Raw genomic sequence first — 20,028 nt, forward strand, 5'->3', positions numbered from 1 at the left:
TCGGCATACCATGGAGTCGTACAATCTCTCTGATGTACGTTCTAGTCAGCTTCTCCATCTTGTCGGTTTCTTTCATTGGTAGGAAGTGTGCTGATTTGGTCAATCTGTCTACAATTACTCATATTGTGTCAAGCCCGCCCGATGTCTTAGGCAGCTTGGTTATGAAGTCCATGGTTATTCGTTCCCACTTCCACTCAGGTATATCCGGCTGTTGTAATAGCCCGAATGGTTTCTGGTATTCGGTTTTGACCTTAGCGCAAGTCAGGCACTTGCTCACATAGGTAGCAATCTCAGCTTTCATGTTCGGCCACCAGTATAATTTCTTGAGGTCCAGATACATCTTATCCGACCTGGGATGGATGGAGTATCGAGTCTTGTGTGCTTCATTCATGACGACATCTCGGAGTCCACCGAACTTCGGTGTCCAAATCCGGTTCATGATATAACGTGCTCCATCATCCTTGACTTCTAAGTTTTTATCCATTCCCCTTAATGTCTCTCCTGCCACCTTTTCTAGTTTCAAAGCTTCCAGTTGAGCTTCCTTGATTTGTATGGTCAGGTGGGAATGGATTGTCATTGTTAAGGATTTTACTCGGCGGCCCGAGTACTCGTTCCTGCTTAGAGCATCGGCCACTACATTGGCCTTGCCCGGATGATAACGAATTTCGCACTCGTAGTCATTCAGCAACTCCACCCATCTCCTCTGTCGCATGTTGAGCTCTTTCTGATTGAGGATATGCTGAAGACTTTTGTGATCAGTGAAGATAGTGCATTTCGTGACGTAGAGGTAGTGTCTCCAGATCTTCAAAGCGAATACCACTGCTCCTAATTCCAGGTCGTGCGTAGTATAAATAACCTCGTGCGTCTTAAGCTGTCTTGATGCATACACGATAGCCTTCCCTCTCTGCATGAGCACACATCCGAGGCCTTGATTCGAAGCATCACAGTACACTACGAAGTCCTCGGTTCCCTCTGGGAGAGACAAGATCGGTGCGCTGCATAGGGCTTGTTTTAACGTTTGGAAAGCAGTTTCTTGTTTATTTTCCCACTTGAATATCACACCTTTCTGCGTCAAGGTGGTGAGTGGTTTCGCAATCTTGGATAAGTTTTGTATAAATCTTCGGTAGTAGCCAGCAAGCCCAAGGAATTGTCGAATTTCGGTTGGCGTCTTGGGTGCTGACCAATTCTCGATTGCCTTGATCTTGGAGGGATCCACATGTATGCCTTTCTCACTCACCACATGTCCAAGGAAATCCACTTCTCTAATCCAGAATTCACACTTAGAGAACTTAGCATAAAGCTTCTCTGCTCTTAGCGTCTCTAGCACTTGGCGTAGATGTAGGCGATGCTCTTCTTCGCTTCGCGAGTAGATCAAGATATCGTCGATGAATACGATTACAAACTTGTCTAGGTAGGGTCGACACACTCTATTCATTAGGTCCATGAATACCGCAGGTGAGTTTGTTAAACCGAAGGACATCACCACAAACTCGTAGTGCCCATAGCGAGTTCTGAATGCAGTTTTGGGAATATCTTCTTCTTGAACTCGTAGCTGATGGTAGCCTGACCTTAGGTCGATCTTTGAGAAGAAATTTGCTCCTTGGAGTTGGTCGAAAAGGTCGTCGATTCGGGGCAGAGGATATCGGTTTTTGATGGTGAGTTTGTTTAGTTCCCGACAGTCGATGCACATGCGAAAGGATTCGTCCTTCTTCTTTACAAAAAGGACTGGTGCTCCCCAAGGTGAGAAGCTTGGTCTGATGAACCCTTTGCTCAAAAGCTCGGTCAACTGACTGGACAACTCCTGCATTTCTGATGGTGCGAGGCGGTATGGAGCTCTGGCTACGGGGGTAGCTCCGGGTATTAAGTCAATTCTGAAATCGACTTGTCGTGCGAGTGGTACACCAGGAAGATCTTCTGGGAACACATCCGGGAAGTTACACACTTCGGGGATGTCTTTGATGTCTTTCACGTCTTGTTTCTTGTCTACTACATGGGCTAAGAAGGCGTGGTACTCCTTCCGGAGATACTTTTGGGCTTTGATGCATGAGATGATTTGTAAATTCGCACTAGGTTTGTCACCATAGATGAGAAGGGTTTCGTCATTTGGTAGATTGAGGTGAACGACCCTTTCGTAACATAGAATGTCGGCACGGTGAGGAACTAACCAATCCATCCCGATGATTACGTCGAAGCTTTTTATGGTGACTGGCATCAGGTCAATTTTAAATGTATGGTTGTCTAGAGTGAGAGTACATTCTGAGTATATATCGCTAGTGCGTTCTACTTTCCCATTTGCCATTTCTACTACATAAGTATCCTTTAGTGATTGGGGATTTTGTTCAAGTAAATGTTTATATTGGTGGCTCACGAAACTCCTCTCCGCTCCACTATCGAATAGTACGCATGCATAAGAGTTATTGAGGAGAAACGTACCGGTAACCACCGTGGGATCCTCGACTGCTTCCCCATGTCCTATTGCCAGGACTCTTCCTACTCCACCAGCATTAGGGGCTTGTGCTTTGGGGCAGTCTCTTTTGAAGTGACCTGCGTCTCCACAGTTGTAGCAGGTCCGGGTTGCCCCCGTACTGGCGACTTGGTTGATTGGTTGAGCCGGCGCTTTACAGAAACGAGCAGTGTGCCCCTTCCTGTCGCAGTTGTTACCGTGCATCTCCCTACAAGCACCATTATGGTGAAAGTTGCACTTGTTGCACTTAGGTAGTTTTCCCGCATATGGCTTCGGTGGTGCTGGAGTGCTAGCAGTAGTGGCAGTATTAGTGGCAGCATGGACAGCAACAATTTGTTGCTTCTTAGCGGGGTCCTGTGCTGGTTGGCTCTTCTTTTCGTTCCAGAACTTCCTTTTGTTGTTTCCTCCTTTTGACTTATCAGTGGTGGTGGTTGTAGTATTATGACCGGCTCGGTGGTCAACAAGTTGTTGTGCCAGCTCCCTGGCACTGTCAAAAGTAGTTGGCCTTGAAGCCAAGACACTACTTTGCACGTGGAGAGACAGTCCCCAAAGGTATCGCTCCACCTTTTTCTCCTCCGGAGTAACCATTGTTGGGCAGAGGAGAGCCAATTCATTGAATCGGGTGGTGTAGGTTTCAAGGTCAGAGCCCGTCATCCTGAGGTTCCAAAGTTCTTGTTCCAGCTTTTGAATTTCACCTCTCGGGCAGTACTCCTTCATCATCAACGTTTTTAGTTCTGCCCAGGTTATGGAGCTAGCCACTTCGAGAGTAAGTGACTTAATCCGGCAGTTCCACCAAGTAAGGGCCCGACCGGTGAAGGTGAAGGCTGCGAACTTAACTTTGCTCGCTTCGGGGCAAGAGCACACCTGAAAGACTACTTCGGTCTTTTCAAACCATTGCATCAAAGCGATGACTCCCCCGCTTCCATTGAAGTTGTCGGGTTTGCCATTTGTGAAGTCTTTGTATGAACACTCTTTTGCACGCCACGTACTGTCTCCGTGGTTAGAGTGTGTAGCTCCCGATCCCGAACCACCAGCTCCGTTGGTCCCTATCTGCGACATTGCGGCCGCTACGGCTGCTGTTACTGCAGCCTGGAACATCGCGGGATCAAACTGTGGAGACGGCGGCGGAGGAGGTGTTGCTGTGTTGCTGGAAGGTCTTGGTCTTCTTCTTGGCGGCATGGTTCTGTCATAAGTCGTAAACCAATGTACTTTTAGTAAAAGTGTATTTATAGGGAGAGAAATCTTTTATACATAAAGTATATTATTACGTTGTTTTCCGGTATGTTTACGATACATACGATTTTATACTTTTTATTGACCCAATACATTGGGTTATGAGGTAGAATGAAATTATAAAATATTTTTATTATAGTAACACAAAATACTCCTATAGTATTTGTAAATGTTTAGTTTTGAGTTCTTAAAGTATCCTTTGTAGTATGTTATTAGGTTTGTTAGATTTGTTGTCCATCCTGACCATCCCCCGGTATATGCAAGTCAATTCCCGGACAGATATAGCTGATCAGGCTATATCCTTCCCAGACTTGATTTACATATACCAAGGCATACCCATAATGTACAACTCCTCTTCTTTTATTTTATGTTCTTCTAGTTATGACACTATGTGAGCATGTATGCATGTATTTATACTTTTAATAAAAAAAAATCATTTATTTTCTAAAAGTATATTTACTTGAAAAATGCACAAATCAGAGACTATTAGTCCCAATTGTGTTTATAGTTTGTATATCTTATGTGGTTTGATATACTTAATTCACTATAAACTGCGCTCTGATACCAATCTGTCACACCCCCAAACCAAGGATGGCGGAAACATCCGGGGGTGGAGGACTTCATGTATAGTATCATAACAGCAATTGTAATAGTAATTCAAGCAAACACAACCAACATATATATAATTGAAAAAATTACATCATTGTATGAATTACATGTTTACGAATCAATTACAATATGTTGATAAAATATGAAATAGTAGACGCCTTAGCGTCCCATCCTCAAAAGCACTTGATTACCTGTTTAATGATTTCCTGAGAATACAAGTTGTTTGAAAAAGTGTCAACACAAAGCCCAAAAATTAAAAAATCCCCCAAAAATTAAAAAATCCCGCTTTCACTTCCCTCTTTGCCCTAAGCGTATTTTTGATGCATCTTTCTTTCTCCCTCACACATAATCGACAATACTTCATTCCTCCCCGTCGTCGGCCTTCCTAACATTCCGTTCGCCGGCGTCGGTGTTCAATAAACCCTCCCCCGCTTTCAGCAAACCCTTTCTTCTCTTAATATCAATTTCAATAAACCCAATCTCACGAACACTTCATTGGTGGGGAACGCCAATCAGAATTATGAAATCACCATCTCACTCTCTCCATTATCATCCTCTCATTCTCACTCCCCGATGTATCCCCAAATTTCCCACTTACAAAACCCTAGTTTTCCTACGCCTTACCTTTATCTTCAACCGAAGACACACCCGTGATGATAATTCCCCCTCCATCTCGGATGAATCCGACAGCCATGATTCTTCTCCTCGGCGACACTCTTCTGGGAGAAGTAAAGAACGAAGCTACAGTCGTAAGCAAAGTCGGCATCGGGATTCGGATTCTGATTCCGATTCCGATGACCACATGAGTCTTATCTTTTTTATTATCTATGGTTAATATCTAACAAACTAATACATTATTCTTATGTTGACGACCCATTAATACAAGCTGTTGAGGGCTTAAGCAGTGCCAAGGCTAAAGCAAAAATCAAAAAGGTGAAGGAAGCAAAATCCATTTTCCACAGGACTTGGGGTGTGGTATTGGGTATACGTCCAGCTCTAAGAGCTGTGGCTTCCATGAGCAGGTAACTTTTTCTGTTAAAATTCCAACAAGTGTTTGTGACTTTGTGTTTATGTAAGTCTCATTTGTGCTTTAACTTTGTATTGAGAAGGGAAGATTGGAGTAAGAAAGTGAGTCACTGGAGAAATGGTATCTACTTTCACTGGATTATTTAGTGCGTGTTAATTTTATTTCTTACATTTTGATTCAGAATGTGCAACCAATCTAAGCTTTTGCATTGCAACTACTAATTAGCATGGAAAACACCCATTTTCTTCTTACCATGAACAATTTCTCAAACTACCCATAAAATTGCATAAAATGGATACCCTTTAAGTCCCAAAGTTTGCACAAAATCTGGTGTATGCTCTCATGGAAGTGGAATTCAGTAAGTCTTCACTTTCATGTTCTTCTTGAATTCGATATTTTGATTGATACTGATGTCAAATGAAACAAAAATTGCAAATTTTTTTATAGGGGCGATTTTAACCTAAGCAATTTCAAAGATGGAGTAATTTCATCTGCTTTCATGGTTGGACTTCTTGTAGCATCTCCAATATTTGCATCATTGGCCAAAAGGTAATACATCAAAATGTGTAATTGTGTTATTGTGGATTCTAAATTACTACTAATAATAATATTCTTCATATTCTAATAATCTTTAATGTTTTATATATTTGCAGCATTAATCCATTTAGGCTTATTGGAGTTGGATTATCTGTTTGGACTTTTGCAGCAGTTGGATGTGGGATTTCAATTGACTTTTGGTCAATCACAATCTGACTTTTGCAGCAGTTGGATGTGGGATTTCAATTGACTTTTGGTCAATCACAATCTGCAGAATGTGAGTTGACTATTTCAATTTTCAAACACACATTTGACTTTTTAATTTTATTTATTTTTTACTCCTTAAGATAAAATCACCGTAATAACTTTTCAGGTTAGTTGGAGTTGGTGAGGCTTCTTTCATTAGTCTTGCAGCTCCCTTTATTGACGATAATGCCCCCGTAACTCAGGTTCCATCTTTTTCTACAAATCACCCAATATTTCTACATATGACGATAATACCCCTGTATAAATATAACATATTTATCCTTTTTTTATTGGGGTGAACCATTGAGGGTTGATGAGTACGGGAAGTAACGGTGATAGAATGAGCACAAAGGACGTGAAGGTCAAACTCACAATCAGAACATGAATAGCATAATCCATTTCCGGCGAGTTTACAGGTATCACAGTAAAAGGAGATGGACCGATTGTGTTAGTTTTAGCTCCAACTCGTGAACTTGGTGTTCAAATACAACAAGAAGCAACTAAATTTGACGCATCTTCAAAGATTAAGAATACTTGCATTTATGGTGGGGCTCCAAAGGGTCCTCAAGTTCGTGATTTACAGAAAGGTAGGTGGTGATAAGCTTAAAGATGACTTTACTACTATGGATCGGGTATATCATAATGCTTCTTCAGCTTATTCAACATTTTCCAGCATTATATCTATCTATCTTTGTTGTGCCTAAAGTACATGTTTCATCATCAATTTTTTTTTAAATCTTTTCTTTTAGGTGTTGAGATTATCATTGCTACACCTGGAAGATTGATTGATATGTTGGAGTCTCATCATACAAACCTGAGGAGGGTGACTTACCTTGTGTTGGATGAGGCAGATAGGATGCTTGACATGGGTTTTGAACCTCAAATGAAAAAAATTGTTTCACAGGTTTGTGAATTGTGATTAGTAGTTTTTAACCTTCCTTTTATAATAAGAGAAAACTAAAATATATATTTTCAATTTTTTCTTCTCTTATGGGTTTTTGTATATACACAGATACGACCAGATCGTCAAACCTTGTATTGGAGTGCTACACAGCCAAAGGAAGTCGAACAACTTGCAAGACAGTTTCTTTACAACCCATACAAAGTAATTACTTTTTTTCTAACCATATATTCATATTTAATCCTTTTTTTTGGACATTTGAAATTTGGACAGGTGGTGATTGGTTCACAAGACTTAAAAGCTAAACATTCGATTCAGCAACATGTGGATATTGTTACTGAGAATCAAAAGTACAACAAGTAAGCTGACCGTTTTTATAGATGATTTTTTATTTTCAACTTTTTAGACGCTTTAAAATAATAAAATTTGATAAATTTTTTTTTTCAGATTGGTGAAACTGCTGGATGACATCATGGATGGGAGTAGAATTCTAATTTTTATGGACATGAAAAAAGGGTGTGACCAAATCACCCGCCAGCTCAGAATGGACGGGTGGCCCGCATTATCAATCCATGGAGATAAAAGTCAAGCGGAAAGAGATTGGGTTTTATCCGAATCCAAAGCTGGTAAAAGTCCAATAATGACAGCTACAGATGTTGCAGCTCGTGGCTTAGGTACGTTTAATTTCTCAACTAATTATTATATATTTAATGATTCATATTGTTGATTGTTTAATATTTATAAAAATGATAATGAAAATGCAGATGTGAAAGACGTGAAATATGTGATAAATTATGATTTCCCGGGTTCCTGAGATAAAATCTGATGTAGGTTTGAAGTTTCTGACAGAAGTTTGTACTTGATGCTTATTTTCGTGAATCTTGACTTGATATTCATTTCCGTTCAGCATTATTTTCAAATGGAAAATGGCGTGGTTCATGTTTATGCAGATAAAGACTGTAAGATATCATGATTCTTGATGGTGGTGGTGCTTTTTCAGTTGCTGATGCAACAACATTTTTCACTGACCTTCATCACATCCTTAAGATATTAGCTGCTGGGAATGCATGAACTGTATGTCATCATCGCCTTGGTCTTCTGGAACAGGTAGACACTCTTGGGTTTAGTTTCTTTACTTAATAAAATTTCGCCAAGTTTCTGTTTTGATAAGTTTTACTTTAATTTGTGACATGATATGAATATCCATCAAGAAATTCAACCTTCATTTGATGTTAAATGCATGAATCAAAAGCATCTGTTGAGGTTCATAAAGTCAAAGTTAAAAAAGGAACCAGATGAGGTATTTGTTTCTGATCATTAGAATATGTGTTTCTCTTTTGCATGAATCAAAGTTTTTTTCTTTTCCTGTTTCAGGTTGTAATATTTCATGATGGGACATATCTGACCTTAAAAGAGTTTTTTGAGAGCTTGGATTTAACCGGGTAGCTTCACTATTCATTTCAACTAGTTGCTGGTGATAATAGGTGTTTTTTGAGTATCTGTAGAACAATTGTATATTCCTGTGTGGATGCTTTTTTAATGATCATAAGTCTTCAATGCAGGTATGACTTGAATGTTGATCTATTAGATGTGGTCAGACTAGGCATCGAGAGATTTTCATGAAACAGGACAATCTAATTAAGGGTAAGTTTCACATATTAATGGGGTCTAAAGAAATTATAAAATAAAACTCATAATTAAGGACAATCAGCCTTTTAACTAAAATCGTCAAATATCTTTTTCCTTGTTAGTCTAAACTTGCATGTGCGATCGTGTGCTACTTTTATAAACTTGCAGTGTTAAAACCTGCAAATTGATATAATGTTTCTCATCTTTCCTATATATTTGTATTTCTTAATTTGCTTATGAGTCATGATGTTGTGTTTAATGGCAGAAAATACATGAACAACAAAAAACATATGAGGTTTCTGTTAAAATTACAGGTCTAGCATAAGCAACTGTGGTATTGGAATGATATGCAATGCATACCCTGAAACCCTAACAAGAATGCTTGTTGCTTTATGCCCTAACATCACATCAAGTAATTTATTCACTTACTTTATATTCTAATAATCATTTTCTCCACTTGACACCAATTAACATTTGATTTTGATTTTAATTGTGTATAATCATGTAGCACCTGGTTCTTGGTACGTATTATTTTTATTAATTCTTTAAATATTTTGCAATTTTGGCCTCGGACTCGGCGAGTTGAAGGACCCACTCGCCGAGTAGAAGCGAGAAGGGACGCGGGACTTAAGTGATGAACTCGGCGAGTCGGTTCCCGGACTCGGCGAGTAGGTGTTGTTCGGACAAAAACCCTAATCCGAGGGTTTGCACCCTATTTAAGCAATTATATGACGGCCATATTGTCCCTTATGCTCCCAAAACACTTCTCATTGAAACCCTAGCCGTTTGTGCATTGTTGAGGCCATTTTTGGTGTTCTTGTGTGGTTGTAAAGCTTGGAAGGAACAAAGGAGCTTGGAACCTGAGTTGGGGACAGTAGATCTAGGGATTTTACTTCATTTTCAGCAGCCTCAAGGTATAATGCCCCTGTCTTGACTCATCTATGTGTTTATTCATATTTAACTTGGGATTTTTTTGGATTGCTAAGTCATGTTTTGGTATTGGAAGTGTGGAGTGGGTTTTGACTTCAGATCTGGGCCTTAAGAGGGGTTTCATGGCATAAAGGTGCCAACTTTAGGGCCATGAGAGCCCCATGCACATTGTAGGACACTTTATGTGGACTTTTGAGCTAAAACCCCATGCATGTGCATCAAGTTTGGAACTTTACGTATAAAGTGGACATTAGGAGGCCAGATCTATGGTTTTGGTGTGCTAGATCTCATTTAAATCAACTGTATGGAATTGGTCAAGACAGGACTCGGCGAGTCCGTTCTTGGACTCGGCGAGTCCAAGGCAATCTTCTTAGAACTCGACGAGTTGTTCATCAACTCGGCGAGTCGAGGACAGATCTTGTTCATCAGATGAAGGTGGACTCGACGAGTTGTTCATCAACTCGGCGAGTCGGATGAGTTTTCAGGTGACGTTCAAACGAGAGAAGAGCTCGTCGAGTTGACGGCCCAACTCGACGAGTAGAGTCGTCAATAAGGACAAATGGAAGGTTAGGGACTCGGCGAGTTGGCTAGCGAACTCGGCGAGTCAGGTCAACTGGAAGTTGACTTTGACTTTGACTTGACTTGATCAGGGGTAAAATGGTCATTTTACCCAAAGAGTAGATATCAGACTCTGATTGTGTGTTTTGTGGGATTTATAGCCGGAGGATTTCCAGAGCAGCAGCAGCAGATAGAGAGTTCCCGCACAGATCAGCAGCTACTACGAGGTGAGTTACCTTCCAGTAGCGGTGGGTCTACGGCCACAATGTCGGCCCACCAGTAGGGATCGTATGATAGATGTTTGTCTTTGTGATATTCATTTGTGTTGCTACTACCTGATATGTTATATGCTAGCATGATATGATATATGATAGTGATAGAGTTCGGTTCTTAGGACCGAAGGGTAGGTTAGGCACCCTAGTTATGCCTAACAGTATGTTATGATATGTTTAGCTGCTAGCATGATATGTTATACGAGATAGAGGTAGTAGGAGGGGGAATGGTCCCCGAGATTCGGTTGTTAGGACCGAAGGGTAGGTCGGGCACCCCGGATATGTCTGACAGTAGATATTGCTATGATATATGTGATAGTAGTAGTAGGGGGTGAAATAGTCCCTGAGGTTCGGTTGTTAGGACCGAAGGGTAGTCAGCACCCTAGAATGGCTCGACATGGGTAGGTCAGCACCCCAGAATGGCTTGACATGGGTAGGACAGCACCCCAGAATGGCCGCATGGGTAGATCGGCACCCCAGAATGGTCGTACGGGTAGGTCGGCACCCCAGAATGGCCGTACCGGGTAGGTCGGGCACCCCAGAAATGCCTGGCAGTATGTATGCTATATGATTGTATGGTATGTGGACGATGGGGGAACTCACTAAGCTTTGTGCTTACAGTTTACAGTTTTGTTTTCAGGTACCTCTTCAGCGAAGGGGAAGGAGTTGGCGCGGTAGCGGCACATCATACACACACGCATTGGTTTTCCGCATTATGAGATGTTCTGGGATTGTACTATGACCTTATTATTATTTTTATGATTTGGTTTTCAGACACGATATATGTTTTTATGAAATGATATGATCGGATGATGTTTTATTACAAATGTTTCGCAAACCATTTATTTTTAAATGAAATTTTTGGGCGTGAAAATTGGGTCGTTACAAATCAGGTGGTATCCAGTTTGCCACAACCCAGTTGCCACTTTTGGAACTGGTGAATCACAACTGCCTGATCTATCTGCCCCAATAGCGAACCCGACACCCATGACTATATAGTGAATTTACCTTTCTAAGGCATCTCGGAAAGGACGTCAATGGAAGATAACTCCTTTCTTACCCATATTTCCATAATCCTTCAGCTTTGTTTGATTAACACATGAATATTAGTATTGTTGGTTCAGCCCCCCTCTCCAACTAGTGTAGCTACAATAAGAATGTGAAACTATAATAAAATTGAACATAAACAAATATTTAAAACTCGGTCTAGTTGAACACTCCTTGTTCATTTTTTTGAACCTGAAACCAAAAAATTCACCATGCCTGGAAAAAGACCTGATGTGACTAAAATGCCCACAAAGGCACCTGCATCTGAAACCTTCACCATGCCCAAAAAAGACCCGATGTGACCAAAATGCTCATAAAGGCACCTGAAGCTGTAACCTTCACCATGCCTGAAAAGATCCCCCATGTGACCAAAATGTCCATAATGGCATGTTAAGTTACCGATTTGCACTGTGCAGGTTCTGACAGCTCTAGCAATCCATGCCCTGCTGCCTCTCAAAGTTCCTGCATTCAGGTTATTCTCTTAGAAAGGAAATTGTCAAAGGAGAATTTAGTCATGGGTTTCTTTAAATGTAATACATGTTTTGTTTTCAATAATAAATATTATGCAATATTGTTACATTTACTTACTATTGGAATGATTATTTGTATTTGACATATTAATGCAATGAATTGTCTTTATTGTTTATGGTATTTTATATTGTATTATGAAACTTTTAGTTTGTTATTAAATTTGAAAATTAGTAAATCTATCAAAAATATAAATTTTAAAAACATTTAAAATTATGACATGCAAAAATGCGTGTCGTCTTCCTTTATGACAGCGGCTTCCTTAATACGCATTGTGTGTCATAAACACGCGCGTCGTAAGGTTACGACACGCAAATGCGTGTCGTCTTCCTTTATGACAGGGCCTTCCTTAATACGCATTGCGTGTCATAACTGCGCGTCGTAAATGCGTGTCATAAATGCGCGTCGTAAATGTGTGTCGTAAATAGACGACGCGCAAAAGCGCGTCGTCTCTCGTTATGACAGGGTCTTCCTTAACACACATTTGCGCGTCGTCTGAGCGTTTTACGACACGCATTGCACGTCGTAAAAGGCTGTTTTCTAGTAGTGTAAACACAATATTACTTGCGTTTTTACTTGTATCGCCCCTCCCCCCCCCCCCCCCCCCCGGTAAAAATATAGAAAAGTTTGGAAAAGTGTAGGGGTATGAACTCACCTTGTGTGCGTATTCTTGATTAGATAGAAATTGGTTGCGAATAATCTTCGAGATAGAATACGTGATTATAGCCGTATCCTAATAATTTTTACCCACGATATCGTATTTACATCAAATAAGAATAATTTAAATATTAAGTTGAAGTGTTAAACAACACTTAATTATTGTAAGAAAACTTACAATAAGTCTTAGAATAGTTTGTAGGTGTTCTTGGTGTGTTCTTCGTGTTCTTGGTGTAAATAAAAAGTTAGGGTGTTTTCGGTTGGAAGTGAAGGAGATTGGATGGTGATTTCGAAAGATGTTAAGAACAATTGATGATTTTTGTAAGATACTATGAAGATTTTGTTGGATAATGTGTCTAAGTCCATAACTATATTTTGTATGTACTTGACCCGATTTAGCATGGTCCATTCGGGTTGCACTTCACTGGAACAATTTGGACTTTTAAGAAGAGGATAATTATGATTTATTAATATATTATAAGTTATAATATATTAATATGAAATCATATTATTTAATTACTATTGATCAAGAATTAATTTGGAATTAATTTTGTGGTCAAAAGAGACTAATTAAATATATAGGGATTGGTTGTGTAAATCATTCATTCTTATAAGGTGGGCTAATGATCCATGATTCCTTATGTTGGGCTTAACCCATGTGGTGACCCATGGATACTCCATGGAGCTTAAAACCCATGGATCATGAGGAATGTGGAAAGTCATGCACATTAGGGTTTACATGGTGTAACCCTAATGTAACCACACTATATAAGAAGCCCTTTGTTTCAAGAAATTGGCACCTAGAGTCTATACAAGAGTGTGCCCGATTTTTGTGAAGTAGAGAGTCCTCTTCACTACTGGTGTTAGGCTCTTAAATCTCCAAGCAACAAGCTACAACAAAAGGTATGTTATCTAACTTGTTTTATTACCCAAGTATCAAGGTTTTGTATGCTAGTTAGGGTAATACCTTGGAAAAAGAAAGTTTGCGTGTATAATAGAGAAAACATAGATCCAAGGTATTTAGGGTTGCATGTACACCTAGGAGTGTTAGATTGCTCAAAACCCTTCAGTAGTATCAGAGCCTAGGCTTGTTTTCAATTATACTTGATGCTACTTGTTGTTTGAAGTTGAAAAAATCATATTTTATGCATTTTGACTGATGAACTTACCGAGTCCACTGATGGAATCGACGAGTCCATGTACAAAATGAGCTACTCGACGAGCCGAGTTTGTTGGGCAGGGTGCAGAAAATCGATTTTTTGGCAACAAATGGATAGGATCATTACCCCAAACTGTTTTTAATCATAAAAATTTGTTTTTTAAGACATGGTAATGATCATGCTCATCCATTTGAAAGGTGATTGTCCAAATTTCATGTTTTGTATTAGTTTATATGATTAGTCTCATTACATGGAATTTGTTTGATTTGAATTATCTTGTTCATATGAGTGTAATCAAGAACTTGAACATGCTTGTTAGTTTAATTGATGATCTTGATGATTTTGATGGACTCCATAACTTGCCCTCAAGTTATGGAATTCCAAAAGTTTGTCATTTAAATGAATCATTAAAAGTCATAGGTTATAGAAAAACGAAGATTCTCATTTTTAAAGACCATTAAACTCATATGTTATGAAGTTGAAAAGTTTTGAAGAGTTTCAAAACTAGCCCTCAAGTTTTGGAATTTGTAAAGTCACACATTAAAACTTTAATTCCAAACCCTAGAATTTTAAAAGGTTAAAATTCAACACTTATACTATTATAATATTATAAGTTTAATAATATATATATATATATATATATATATATATATATATATATATATATATATGTATGTATTTATATAAGAACAAGTTAGTCTTACCGTTAGTAGGCCTCATTCACGAAGTCGGTCTATAAGGTGGGTATAAGGTTACTGCCTATAAAATGGTGGTTTAATGGGTGTCCACTCTCACCCACCGCTTCCTTGACTGGTGGAGGGTCGTTAGCCGAATGGGTAGGACAAAGACTATAATTCTCATTAAAATTATAATGATAGATATAAAGTAACTAAATGTTTTATAAATTCCCAATCTTAGTTACTTTATGAAAATGTGAAATTGGTGCTAACCCATTAAATTACACTTTGCACCTTACCAAGTCGTTAGTGGAGTGTGTGTGGTTAACCGACACACTAAAATGGATAGTAATGGTGGAAAAGGGTAGCTTAATGTTTATCATAGATCGATGGAGTGTATGTGGTTAACCGACACATCGATTAGGTGATAAATGACATTAAGAGTACCAAGTATATTTGCATGGTTATTCACACCTTGTTTGTGATCCTCGGTACCCAGTCACAAACTTGAAGGGCATAATCGAGATTTTAACATGCCATTGAAAAGGTCAATGAATCTCAAATGAATATAGGAATTTCAATTAATCTAAAACCTAAAAATCAATTTCGTTTTTCATGGTGGAAATTGGTAAATCGTCATTTACCTACCTTCAAATATTTTGCAACTTGGATTATGGCATCCCTCTTCCAAATTGTAAAATATTGTGTTGGGTCGTAACCTTAATATTTCATTTTGGGTTTTATATTAAGGACTCTATATCTAATCTAAACTTTGTCTTTCTTCCTTTTCAGATGCATTCCAACAATGCTGCTTCTGGCTCAAACCCTACCGGCTCCTTCTCTCTCATGAACCTTTGTAGGAGAGTCATCTTTGATGGAACGAATTGCAATGATTGGATTAGTAACATAAGGATGTCCACTCGTTATGAGGACAAGGAATATGTCTTCGACAAGGAACTGAAGGAAATTGATGAGTATGTTGCCACTCCTCAGGAGATTGCTGATTTCAGGGCACATGAGAAAGATGCCACCAAGGTAGCTTGTATCATGCTTTCCACCATGTCTCCTGAACTTCAAAAGTCCTATGAGGACTTCTACCCTTTTGAGATGCACCAGGACCTGATGGAAAGGTACCATCAGAGTGCTCGTCAAGATCGGTATGAAATCATATGTTCCATGATTACAACAAAGATGCAGGATGGTGAACCTATCACGGGCCACTTGCAGAAAATGCAAAGGTTTGTGGACTGTCTGCTCAAATTGAATGTGAACTTTGATAAGGAGTTGGCTATAGATATTATTACACACTCCTTACCTCCATGTTATGATCAGTTCTGCATGACTTATCATATGAACAAGGAGGAAGTCACTTTGAACAAGCTTCAGGGCCTTTTGAGGACTGCCGAAAGTGGTCTCAAAGGTAAATCTGATGTGACCACTCCTACTGCTACTGCCCCAGTCCTGGCAATCGGGCACGGCAAGGAAAAGAAGAGGAAGACCCTTTCCAAGGGTCACAAGCGAAAGTCTCTTGATGGGTCCTCTTTTAGCAAGACTAAGTCGGTCTTGCTGCTCCCTCCTCCAACCTAAAAGAAGCAGAGTGCTTCTATTGTCATGATAAGGGGCACTGGAAGCGAAGCTGCCCAAAGTACTTACATCATGTTAAGGATGGGAAAGTAAAATCCACACATGCATGTATTTACACTATATTGTCTAATAACTCACCGCATACTAATTCTTGGGTCCTTGATACAGGTCGTGGTATTCACATTTGTTCTGATTTGCAGGGACTAAAAAGAAGTGAGGATGTGGAGCACGGGAAGATAAACTTAATCATGGGGAATAGGAAAGCTTCACCTGTCACCAAGATTGGAGTTTATTCTTTATTGTTTTGTAGTGGGTTAAAGTTAGATTTGAATAATTGATGTTACTCGTCTGAGATGGGGAGAAATATTATTTCTTTTCATGGTTTGTATAAACAAGGTTTCACATTTCGTTTGATAATAAAATTGGTGCAATAAATGCTTATTTTAATGGTGTTTTTTATTTTAAAGCATTGCCTTGTAATGATGTATATGAAACGGTGATTGTTGTAGACAACTTAGGAAATAATGTATTGCATGTTGATTCTTCTTCTAGTTTGGATAAAGCATCCTTGTGGCGTTGTCGTCTTAAACATGTCAACAAGAAGCGCATAGGCCAAATCCAAAAGGCTAGAGTCTTGGAATCATTTGACTTACTGTCACATGATAGTTGCGAATCTTGTTTGCTTAGAAAGATGACTAAATCACCATTCACTGGTTCTTGTAATAGGGGTGAGGGTTTGTTGGATCTCATACACATCGATGTGTGTGGGCCCTTCAGAACCGCCACAAGGTATGCTAACCGCTTCTATGTGACTTTTACTGATGATTACAGTAGATATGGCTATGTCTACTTAATCAAGCATAAGTCAGAAACCTTTGAGAAATTCAAAGAGTTTAAGCAGGAAGTAGAGAATCAGCTGGGCTGGAAGATAAAGGTGCTCCGATCCGATCGATATGGTGAGTATCTTAGTATCGAGTTCCTAGACTATCTTAAGGAATGTGGAATTGTTTCACAATTGACACCTCCTAGGACACCACAGCTTAATGGTGTGGCTAATAGGCGCAATCGAACCTTGTTGGACATGGTTCGTTCCATGATGAGTCGAGCTTCATTACCAATTTCATTCTGGGGTATGATGGGTTTCCAACAATACATCAATCCTATGGTGTACATGCAAACCCTAATAGCTTTTGGATCTAGTTTGTCTAATGAACATGCAATTGAATATCCAAAGCTATAAACCCTAGATCTATCAAATAAGAACTGAAATAAGAGTTTAGTAATTACCTTTGATTATTATATAGTAATAACAATCAATTCCTTGCTTTGATTGGCTTCATAAAGCTTAGCGCCTCAAGTGTTGCACCTCTAATGGAGTCATAAACACCACTAAGAAACTTGGATGAAGAGGGAGGAGAGAGGAGGCACAAAAAACGGATGGAAACCCTAAAGGATTCCTCATCCACGTTTTTGGGGTTTAAGGGTCCTTTATATCCAACTAGGAAACCCTAATCTGGCTGCTTAAGCCCTAAGCAGCCCATGGACTCCTTTAACATATCTTTTGGACGAATTCCTTATGGGCTTCCCATACAATTCGTCCAACCTATATTATTTAGGTAAACCATAGCCCAATTGCAATTATCTTATAATTACAAATCCAGTCCCCTAAGTTTAATTAATCTCTTTTAGCCACTAAATTAATTCTTAATTAATTCTTGACTAGTATTAATTAAACAATATGATTTCTCCTTTAATATATTATTCTTATAATATATTAATAAATCATAATTAAACCTTTCTCTCCTTAATTCATCCTACATATTGCTATGGTGAAGGCAACCCAAAAGGACCATGCTCATAATCGGGTCAAGTACATACCAAAATAGTTATGGACTTAGACACTAATCCAACAGTCTCCCACTTGGATAAGTCTAACAACTATTTTGCATAACTTCAGAACCTGATCAGCAATCGTCGCTTTCAAAAGCCGCTGTCAACTCTGATCTTATCAGATACAAGTGTCCTTTAGATAAGGGATTATATATTCCTCCATTCTCAAGATATCGTATAGACACAAGACATGAATTGATCATTCTCTCTATACAGTTTCCCGAATTCTGATTTACGACGACTGACAGCAGACTACAATTGAACACATCAAATTAGTCCCAGCTTGGCCAAGCGCTTAGGGTGTCATCACTAAATCATCGAGAGGCCCACATATATCGCTTTTATCCCACTTTAGGTAAAAGGAATGGATATACTTTGACTCAAATGCTTGCTTGCACCTACTAATCGAATCACACACAACAATAAGTTTTATAACACCAATTTATTGGTGCGTTTACTTATCATCAATGTGCAACCGACCAGCAAATAACAACTCACACGTCTCGGTTTCAAGAATATACAATGTTATCGTCTCACAATCACTCGTGATAAAAACCATGAATTGACTCAAGTGAGCGTGGGTTTGATCCAATACTCTAATCTTATTAAAGCACTCATGAACTCTGCAGCAAACTTGTGCTATGTCTAAACACTTAGACAATCTACAGACAGATTCATGACAGTCTTCCTTCATACCTACTTCCAATGTATGACCGACTGTGGAGGTTCGAATAACCCAGTTATTCTGGAAGTCAAAACATGCAAAGTGAAACGCAATAATAATAATAATCCTATATAGCCCCAAAACTTTTGAGCGTAAATAAAAACACTTTTATTTAAACACCATATTGATTACTTATTATTCATTGCTTATTATTTCAAAAAATCAACTTATTACTCGAAGTATAACCACAATTGTCCCATGCTCCAAGCATGCACACTTTGGTTTCCTATGGTCCATACTTTGTGAAATAGATCAATTGAAAACTTTTCCAATGATGCTCATTTCACAATCCCTAATCCTCATCGTCAGTGTAAGAACACAAGGTTCTTGTCACTACTAGAATACGTTAGATTATAACATTTTATGCAACGATACTTTCGCAAATTCATAGCACAAAAGTCACCAGGACTTGGCTAATGAAATTACAAGGTCTCTATCAGAAATTGTTACAAACAATTCTATAGATGTGATGTCTCTCACTCAAAGTGCATTCCTTTGAACATCCTTTTGCATAAAGTTTTCTAATCTAGACATAAATTCTCAATTTTCAACTCCCAACATGGAAGCATTTCCATATTTGCCATATGACAACTCATTCTAAATAGAATCTTATCTATTCATAATAATGTCGATATGGTCCATCCAATACTATACTTCCAACTACTCACAAGCAACAAATCCTTGGCGAACCTTAGATCGTCCTTTGACAGTTGTTTAATTATTTTAGTCAAATCCAGTTCTAGTCCTTTTTCCCTCTTAATGCCCTAAGCATTTGGAAAATTTTAGAATGGTCAAATATTATAGCATTTGCAATCGATCCTATACCCTAAGCGTATGGGACACGATGCATAATGTCTTAAATAAAGATATGATACTTTATCAATCTTCTGCCATAATATTTTATGTGTCACGTTCTTACAATTCGAACTATGAAGAGGGATGTCGTAATCATAATCGAAATTTGAGAACACACTATGTATCCTTTGACTAAATTTATTACAATTTCTAAATCTAAGCTTTAGATTTTGAAACGAAGTATAATATTCTCTCCCTTAATTATAGCAAAACAATTTTTTTCAACCCTTGCGACTTTGCAAAGTATAACTCTTGTTTTCTATAATTAATATCGCTAACTTGCAATACTTACCATAATAATCATGCTCCCACTATCATGATGATTATTTTCTTACCAGCATAACACTTATGCTCCCACTAGCTTTGACATGTATTCGTAAAACAGCTGAACTTCCAGAGAACAATGCTTATTGAATTCCTTAAGTTCATATTTCTAATACTTGATGCTTTGATAAGCCTTTATCTAAGCTTCTTAAACTCATACACCTTTGCCTTAGAAA

The 20,028-nt window shown here is 38.7% G+C and overlaps 1 protein-coding gene across 13 annotated transcripts; it reads left to right on the top strand.

Moving 5' to 3' along the window:
- Positions 1-4,617: 4,617 nt before the first annotated feature.
- LOC145164046 (DEAD-box ATP-dependent RNA helicase 20-like) lies at positions 4,618-11,233 on the top strand. 13 transcript variants are annotated; one of them, XM_079082820.1, is made up of 19 exons: positions 4,619-5,328; positions 5,416-5,691; positions 5,781-5,882; positions 5,987-6,147; positions 6,244-6,703; positions 6,866-7,020; positions 7,129-7,174; positions 7,289-7,376; positions 7,465-7,691; positions 7,782-7,844; positions 7,925-8,124; positions 8,229-8,317; positions 8,392-8,459; positions 8,580-8,661; positions 8,961-9,058; positions 9,155-9,167; positions 9,480-9,560; positions 10,296-10,361; positions 11,047-11,233. In XM_079082820.1, exons 6-10 carry the CDS (start codon positions 6,907-6,909, stop codon positions 7,829-7,831), a joined length of 525 nt encoding a protein of 174 aa, XP_078938946.1. In that variant the 5' UTR covers positions 4,619-5,328; positions 5,416-5,691; positions 5,781-5,882; positions 5,987-6,147; positions 6,244-6,703; positions 6,866-6,906; the 3' UTR covers positions 7,832-7,844; positions 7,925-8,124; positions 8,229-8,317; positions 8,392-8,459; positions 8,580-8,661; positions 8,961-9,058; positions 9,155-9,167; positions 9,480-9,560; positions 10,296-10,361; positions 11,047-11,233. The 13 variants fall into 13 exon arrangements, with proteins under 13 accessions (XP_078938918.1, XP_078938946.1, XP_078938904.1 ...); XM_079082778.1 differs by having other exon boundaries at positions 5,416-5,434; positions 5,515-5,691; positions 7,129-7,376; XM_079082771.1 differs by having other exon boundaries at positions 4,619-5,055; positions 5,193-5,328; positions 7,129-7,376.
- The last annotated feature ends 8,795 nt before the right edge of the window (positions 11,234-20,028 follow it).

Source organism: Lactuca virosa, chromosome 1 (assembly GCF_052849685.1).
Source record: "Lactuca virosa cultivar CGN04683 chromosome 1, Lactuca_virosa_CGN04683_v6, whole genome shotgun sequence".
Lineage (NCBI taxonomy): Eukaryota > Viridiplantae > Streptophyta > Magnoliopsida > Asterales > Asteraceae > Lactuca > Lactuca virosa.

Coding starts and splice junctions, on each gene's coding strand:
- LOC145164046 (XM_079082792.1), top strand. CDS start 6,907: ATGTTGGAGTCTCATCATACAAACCTGAGGAGGGTGACTTACCTTGTG. Junction 7,021..7,128: donor TGAAAAAAATTGTTTCACAG/GTTTGTGAATTG, acceptor GTATATACACAG/ATACGACCAGATCGTCAAAC. Junction 7,377..7,464: donor GAGAATCAAAAGTACAACAA/GTAAGCTGACCG, acceptor TTTTTTTTTCAG/ATTGGTGAAACTGCTGGATG.